The 8,740-nt window shown below is 43.4% G+C and overlaps 1 protein-coding gene across 5 annotated transcripts in view; it reads right to left on the bottom strand.

Annotated features, from left to right (window-relative positions):
- Positions 1-8,740, bottom strand: part of MPP7 (membrane palmitoylated protein 7) — a 306,910-nt gene that overhangs the window by 100,417 nt on the left and 197,753 nt on the right. For all 5 annotated transcript variants that reach the window (XM_019508234.1, XM_019508235.1, XM_019508237.1 and 2 more), the window contains exon 6: positions 1,814-1,945. In XM_019508234.1, coding sequence (XP_019363779.1) covers positions 1,814-1,945 — 132 coding nt within the window. The remainder of the gene's footprint in view (positions 1-1,813; positions 1,946-8,740) is intronic.

Below are 8,740 nucleotides of genomic sequence, written 5' to 3'. Positions count from 1 at the left end.
GCACTTTAAGAGGGATGTGGACAGCATCGAGAGGGTCCAGAGGAGGGCCACTCGTATGATCAAGGGACAGCAGGGTAGGTCGTATGAGGAAAGGTTGCGGGACCTGAACCTGTTCAGCCTTCAAAAGAGAAGGCTGAGGGGGCATTTTGTGGCCTGTTATCAACTGGTTAGGGGGGATCAGCAGGCGCTGGGGGAGTCCCTGTTCCCCCGAGCGCCGCAAGGAGTGACCAGGAACAACGGCCACAAGCTGGCGGAGGGAAGGTTTAAGTTGGACATCAGGAGGCGCTTCTTCACGGTCAGGGCAGCTAGGGTCTGGAACCAGCTTCCAAGTGAGGTGGTGCAGGCTCCCACCCTGGGGGTTTTTAAGAGGAGATTGGAGGACCACCTTACTGGGGGTTGTTTGACCCCAGTACTCTTTCCTGCCATGGCAGGGGGTCGGACTAGATGATCTGCTCAGGTCCCTTCCGACCCTAGAAACTATGAAACTATAACACGTCCACAATAATCCACAATATCCACGCCCTCCACCGTTTTTCAGCACGGGGACTCTAATACACAAGACACTGGAGTCGACTGGAGAATGGTAATTACCACATGCACCAGCAGACTTGATTAATCAAGTAATTACAGCATGTTGGAGCAGCCTCGCTGCAACATAGATTCAAGGAAGACAAAGATGAGGGCATTTTCATTTGCACGAAAACAAAGTTATTTACTTTGAACTCATTTTAAAAGGCACGTTGACTTTTTTTCATGCTTCAGAGCTAAGTAGGTACAATTTTCCCTTGCTCATTCCTAACATTAACACTTAAAGTAACTTTGTTTTCTTCCTTAACACTTTGCTTGATTAAAAAAAAAGAAATCTTGATAAACAGGCCCGTGATTTAAATCTTTGTGGAAAAACTGTTTAAAATGTTAAAACCAAGTAAAATCCTTCCATATGGTCAAACTTCTAATTGTACCCATGGGTCTCCAGAGTTGGTCAATGCTAAAACTCATTTCTTGTTGCCAAAAATCTGTCAAGAATCAGGGCATTACTGACATATCCACTCCAAGACAAGCTACCACTGTATGCCTAACATAAGCATCACTCTCCTCACATCACCCCTGTACAAAAAACCTGCTTTCTAAAAGCAACTGTAAAGATATTTCTTTAGGATTCTTTTCCATTAATTCAAATATTCAACATAACCTAAAACAAAGCACTTGTTGGTATGGAGAGAATAGTTACATAGTTAATTTTTTTTAATGTCACACTCTCTCTGAGGCAAATAGAAATAGCCAAATTAGTGCAGCCACCTTTTAATACTCTTGTAATACACATTTGGCTTAGCCCATTCATTTTTTCCAGATATCTTCACAAAGACAATAGCTTTCTGGTGTTCATAACACATACTTTAAGTTAGGCCAGATTTCAAGTCAAGGCATTTAAAGATGTGCTTTGCAGTCTATATTTAGTGCTACAAAAGATTACATTCTTAACTTTAAAGCTAGCAAGCACAGTTCAAGACAACAGTCATGATTTCACTGGGTATTTCACCTATCCTTCTCTCCCTTTAACAAATTAAAGTTTAAAAATTATATTTCAGTTATTTTACTAGCCAAACGAACTTGCATACATGGTTAACCCATCATGTAGCATACCCATTTGACTCATTTTAGTAGCAATGATATGAACACAGAATTTACATATGCATTGTTCATCCTTATGGGTAAATTTGCATAATACGATCTAATCGCATTTTCCATGAATACTAGCCTTTTGACCCATGTTCATAATAGTAAAAAAGCAGTGAAAGAAATGATAACCTACCAATGGTTCCCTGTTTTTGACAAGTCTGATTATTTTAACAGAGTCCTCCTCCTCATCAATATCATCAGGCATGGGAGGTAACACTGGATCGTAGTTCTTTTGAGCGACAGTATCATGTACAGACAGCAAAGCCTGAAAATGGCAATGGGCAACATTAATGTTAGTCATCTGAAACTCATAAAATACAAAAGGAACAAACTGTTCATAATCTGATGATTGCAGGGTCATAATGTTTGTAGGCAGCATTCAATTTATTTTAATAGCTTGTTAAACAATAACAGAACATTTTGGTATTTTTCAGATACACCAGATATACAAATTGTAGATGCAGAAGGGTTGTTTTTACACATAAAAGTTAAAACGTTGAGCACATGGTACTTTCATCCCCAAATTACAAAATATACAGCCTAGAGAAAAAAAGATGTCTTGAAAGCAAATTGTTGTTTCTCCTGATACAAGTTCAAGAATCTCATTCTATTATTGTCACATAAAAGTTCTTGCAACACATTACAGAAAGCCAGGAAACAGAAAAGCATGATCATTAACTTCTGCCCTTCCTGTTCATGCATCAAATGTTGTGGAGCTAAACTGCTGCAGAAATGTCCCTCTGATAGGCAGCCAGATGTTGACAGCTTCTTTGCTCCTTGTTCTTAGGCTTCCTTTCAACGTAATTCAAAAAGCACACAGTTTAGGAATTTTTATTGTAATCGCTCTCTCACATAATTTGGTACTGAAACTGGAGAAATGTCCTTGAATATCAATGCAAGTTGGGAGCCCAACTCCTTCTCTTAAGGTTCTTTGAAAGTAATAGGCTCTAACTTACAAACTCGCTACTTTTCAGATACAGCATTTTTAAAGTTCACTTAAGTGTTAACTTTTTCAGGATTTTTAACAGCTTTCTAAAACAGGGCAATCGAGGTGGCACAGGGCCAATCCATGAGCTAGACCCCCCCCCCATTTTACCAGATTCAGCATCTGCTCCAGCCATTTGGGAACCTGTGCTGTATGCAACGTGGATCTCAGAGCAGCCAGAGTAGGTGAAGTGTACAATGCAGTCCAGGAAGGCACGTGTAGCGCAGATTCTAGACCAGCCAGAGCAGGTGCCATGGTATGTATAGTGCCTGCCCAGGACAGCCTGCAACACACATGGTGCCTACTCCAGATAGTCACTGCATACAGCATGGGTCCTGGACTGGCTGGAGTGGGTACCACATGTAGCACAGCACCCACTCCAACCAGTCTGGGGTCCTCACTATATGCCCCTGGCTGGACTGTGCTGCATGCAACACCCATTCCAGGTGCTCCAGGATCCATACCACATGCACTCGCCCATGTGGCACAGTCCTAGAGTAGCTGGGCTTGGTGCCACATGTGGCACATGTTCTGATCCCTATGCACAGGGCTGGGCCAGTGCATGCTGCACCCCACGTGGGTCTGGTTCAGACCCACAGCAGCACGAGGGGTCAGATAGCAGGGCTCTTTGGGCCAGACCCAGCCTGCAGGCCATCTGTTTGACACCTCTGATCTATATAATAAGCTAGCTAGATAATAAGCTAGCAAATAACCTAGCTAAGTAAGACTCTGATTTTTCCTGTTGCACCTCGTGGAACAGTAGCAACAACGATACCTAAAACTGTATAACTGTTTCCGCTAAAGACCATTAGGAATAGTAAGGTAAAGCTTTGCCATGGGCAATCCTCATGGAAGGAACCAACTTTTTTGGGTGCAACACATTCAGCTAATTTTTTAAAACCAATATATGATGAAATCAAGGGAGCATGGGAACTTCACGCTGCTGTGATAAGAATGCTTCTGATATCCAAGGTAACACTACACCACTCCCTGCAGCACAGACATATCCATAAGATGAGGTATGCAATTACCTCCTTCCTGTGTATATTGTAGGTTACTTTTTTCAGTAATAATAGACAGTAATAAGAAATTTAATTTTTTTAAGTAAGTTATACATTTGTACTCGGAGTTTTTTTCTACTGGTGGATTAGGTAGTTTCATTTATGGCAGGGGGTCTGACTAGATGATCTTCTCAGGTCCCTTCCGACCCTAGAAACTATGAAACTATGAATTTTTTGTACTGCTCTCTCAGGAATGCTGAGAACTGCCCAGTTTAAAACAGGACTGCATGGAAGGTCAACAAAACCATGACACCCTTTGCCCTCCCCCCCAATTATGGATTAATTGTCAAGTTATGTCTTCATACAGTATAGCGAGACAAGGTGCTTTGGGTAAATCTGATATCGTTTATTAAACCAACTCAAATAGTTGGAAAAATTCTTAGCTAGTTTTTGGGTTTAAATACCCTGTGTCTGGCTGAAGAAGCATCTGCAGTTGGTCTGGGCTCTTCCTGGATGGAATGAATAGTAAAGAAGCCAGAGGCTAAGCTGCTATTTATTAGGGGTGTGCAAAGCCTGGCCATATTCGATTCGGATTCAACCCACTTTGGGGGACAGTGATTTGATTAGTTGATTTGGATCACTGTCTCAATTCAATTTGGCCAAATCTGAAGATTCGATGCTGATTCAGAGAATCAGTGATTCGGCCACACAGTGGCGACATGCAGGGGGTGCATGTGCACCCCCCAACAGGCCGTGCTCCCCGCTTAGGTGATGGGTGGGGGGCAGGCAGGAATCCCGGTGTCCCCCCGAGTGCTGGCCAGAGAGTGGGGGCACTGAATGAAGTGATGCTGACACTTCTGGGAACAGGCTGGGAACACTGCTCACGCTTCCTGGCCGGTACAATCGACCGCAGGGGGACCACCCCCCGGTTGGCAAGATTGGCCATGGGGGGACTCCTGCCCCAGTCACTGGAGGGCATGTGTCCCCCTGACTCGGGTGGTGCCAGTCACCCATGTGGCCATAGACACAGCTTTAACTGTTTTCTGTACATACCTTGAGGTACCAGGCATGGCTCGTGAACAGTGAGATGGTGGGGCAGATGGAGCATCCCACAGGAGCGTGTGTATGGGGGTACTTCTGGTCCACTTCTGGATCTGCCACCGAGTGTGCAGGGGACCTCCCCCCCATTCCTCCAGCTCCGCAATCAGCCACAGGGGAACCCCGGTTGCCCCCTGCAAACCCAGGAGGCACCAGTCACCAAGCCAGGGGGTGGGGGCCCTCGTGCGCTCCACGGCAGACCCGGACGTGGACCAGATGTGCTTCTGGTCTACTTCTCAGTCCAACACTTAGCGTGCTGGGGACCACCTGCACTCCTGTGAGATGCTTTATCTGTCCCACCATCTCAGCGTTCACAGGCCGCCTGCACCTTGAAGTATGTAGAAAAAACATTTAAAGCTGTGTCTATGTCCGAATCATCAAGTCTCTCCAAATCTCTCTGAATTGATTTGGAGGGTTCCAATTCAATTCAGAGAGATTAAAGGGTCTCCTGGTTCGATTTTGATTCAGAGATTTGGCTGCCAAATTGGGCTGAATCTCCACCGAATCAAATCAGCAACCGAAGCTTCGCACAGCCACAGTATTTATGCAAGACAGGCAGTCAGTGAAGATGTAAATTGAGGAGTCAGTGGGTGAGAGAGAGGCTGGGTGGGAGAGGGAAATGAATGTAGCTGGTAAATAGTAGAGAAGTACCTGGGGAGCCAGCTGCCAGGCAGGTTATAATGTATCATAAATCCAATGTCTACATTTAGTTCATGATTTTTTGTATCCAGGAGGTTGATGAAGTGAAGTTCATAGGCTCATCTATGAAAAGTGTTTTGTAAGTTCCCTTTGAGGATTAGAACTGAGATTGGGGACAGGGTTTTTCTTGTGAGAAATGTGCCCCCATATGTTATTGAGTGTTCTTGTCCTTAATCCATAACTGGGGGGGGGGAATCCATGGTTTTGTTGATCTTCCATGCAGTCCTGGTTTTAAACTGGGCAGTTCTCAGCATTCCTGGGAAAGCAGTACAAAAAATAAAACTACCTAATCCACCAGAAGAAAAAACTCAGAGTACAACTGCAGATGCTTCCTCAGCCTGATAAAGGGTATTTAAATCAGAAATCTTGCTAAGGAGATTTTTTTCCAACTATGTGAGTTGGTCTAATAAAAAGATATTAGATTTACCCAAAGAACCTTGTCTGCCTATGTCCTTAGACCAATACGGCTACAACCTACACCCCTTCATACAGTATAAACAGAAAGGAAGACCATCTCTGCTTTAAGAGTCTGTAATTGTTTGATGCTTTTTACTTCAAAATAAAATGCACTTTGCTGAAGACTTAGAATCACAGAAAATTAGGGTTGGGAGGGACTTTAGGAGGTCATCTATTCCAACCCCATGCTCAAAGCCAGACCATTGCTAACTAGATCATCCCAGCCAAGGCTTTGTCTAGCTGGGTCTTAAAAACCTCCAAGGATGGAGAGTCCACCAGCTCTCTGGATAACTTGTTCCAGTGCTTTACTACCTTCCACGTGTGAGCATTCTTCCTAACATGGAACCTGAACTTCCTTTGCTGCAACTTGAGATCATTGCTTCTTGCTCTGTCATCTGCCACCACTGAGAACAGTCCAGCTCCATCCTCTTTCATACCCCCCTTCAGAAGGTTGAAAGCTGCTAATTAAGTCTCCTCTGCTCTACAGTAAATAAGCCCAGTTCCTCAGAAGTCATGTCCCTCATCCCCCTCACCATTTTTGTTGCCCTACGCTGGACTCTCTCCAATTTGTTCACATCCTTTCTGTAGTGGGGTGCCCAAAACTGAATACAGTACTCCAGATGTGGCCTCACTGTTGCTGAATCTAGAGGAAGAATCACTTCCCTTGCCCTGCTGACAACACACCTACCAATGCAGCCCAATATGCCCATAACCTTCCTGGCCACAAGGGCACACTGTTAGCTCATATTCAACTTATTGTCCACAGTAACCTCCAGGTCCTTTTTTGTAGAGTTGCTGCCCAGCAAGTCAGGCCCCAACCTGTACCAGTGCATGGGATTCTTCTGCCCTAAGTGCAAGACTTGGCACTTGTCATTGTTGAACCTCATAAGATTCCTTTCAGCCCAATCCTCCAATTTGTCTAGGTTACTCTAAATCCTATCCCTATCCTCCGGCGTTATCTACTACTCCCCCAGCTTGATGTCAGCTGCAAACTTGCTGAGGGTGCACTCTAGGCCATCTGCCAGGTCACTGATGAACATACTGAAAAAAAATGGCCCCAAGACTTAATTCATTATATTCCCCCCTCCAAAACACTCTAACATTGTTTATCACTAAAAGTTAACAATCCTAGAGTGCCTGTACACTTCATGAGTTTTAATCCTCATTAAATTAAATAGATTTATAATATTTAACTTGTTCATTTTGGTGCATCACATCAGCGTTTGTACACACTAGGTTTTTGAACAAATTAAGCTTTGGAGCATCACAGCTGCATTTGCACACACTAGGTTTTCAAACTAATTTAGACTAGTCCCCAGCTGGCACCACAGAAGAGTGGGACCGTCCAGCACTGCCCCCTCGGCCAGGGCTCCCCACCCACCCTGTGCCCATGCCTTGCTATGCAGCAGTGGAAGCAGAGAGCCAACAAACAGCAGGAAAAAAAAAAAAAAAAAAAAAAGGGGAAGCAATTTGAAAGTGAAAACAATTCAAAGGGATTTAAGTTTTAGTTTAATGCTCCAGAAAGATTTTTAAAGCATCCGGAAAACCTGCTCATGCAAACAGTCATGCAGTTACAGCACATGAAAGAGCAAAAAACCATGGTGTGTACAAAGACCCCTAAAGAATCAAATGCATTTTGGGTACAAGCTAATGCCCTGGATCTAGCAACTGCAGTTCTTTCTTGAAATGTGCGCCAGGTAGCATTGTACATACAATATCCAATGCAATTTCATGAAACTCTAAACATGCATGTGAAATAATGAAAAAAAATAAAACAAAATTAAGGGGTTGCTTTCCTTTAAGTATACTGCACAAGTCAAAGACTAGTCATTTCATTTTTTCATATGAAGAAATGTTACGTGCATGCACTGACCCAATGTTATGAGATTCTATATTTCAGCTGAAAAACACTGAGGAAGATTAAGTGAACGGATTTTGAAAACAGCTGATGAAAATAATCTGACATATTAATTCCATCATAGAAAGCAACAACTTAAACCACGTTCAAATAAAATCCTTGGTTAGCAGAACTGACAAAACACATTCCTTTTACCTCTAAATATAATTATGCCAAGTGTCAATTAGGTACTGAAACATCACCAGATCAGGCAGCTGGATGTGCATTAGGACTGACACTAAGACAGAACCAATGCTACTGGGAAGGATCCAGGGAAGTGTGAATAGTGTACTCACATCTCTCTTTATCTATACAGCACATGAGCACTGAGCCAAGCTCACTGTGCATGTGGAGCTCCAGCAGGAACCATGCTGATCAGCTGGTGAGCTCAGAGGGATGACTGCATGCAGTGCAGGCAGGAGCCACACTGATCAGCCCCTGAGCTCAGAAAGCTCACTGTGCATACTTGGCACAGCCAAAGGAAGTGTGGCCACTCCCCACACCTCCCAGGATTTGCCCATGATTGCTATATACAACAAGATGCTTTTCACTCAACTACTGTAACAAATACTGTAAAAAGAAAAAACAGGACATCACTGTTTGGGGCATTTAAAACAGCACATCATCAATAGCATTTAAAAGGTTGGGTTTTTTGTTGGGTTTTTTTTTGGGGGGGGGGGGGGGGGGGGGGGAAGTTGGTTATATACTTGGGATTACTCAACTAATGCTTGAGATGGACCTATCAAACAAGATGGAAAAAACAACTACAATATATGAGCCTTCAAGCTAGTTGACAAAGAAGTTTCTAACCCCACACAGTAGCCAATTTCTTTATGGCATATATCATATGTTCAGTGCAGGGCACTTTCTTTTCTGACTTTTTTTTTTTTTTTTTTTTTTTTTTTTTTTTTTTTTTTTTAAAAA

The sequence above is a fragment of the Gavialis gangeticus genome, unplaced genomic scaffold (assembly GCF_001723915.1).
Source record: "Gavialis gangeticus isolate Ggan-Ray unplaced genomic scaffold, GavGan_comp1, whole genome shotgun sequence".
NCBI classification, from domain to species: Eukaryota; Metazoa; Chordata; order Crocodylia; family Gavialidae; genus Gavialis; species Gavialis gangeticus.
Note: the sequence above shows the minus strand (reverse complement) of the source record. Positions and strands in the feature narration are given on the sequence as shown.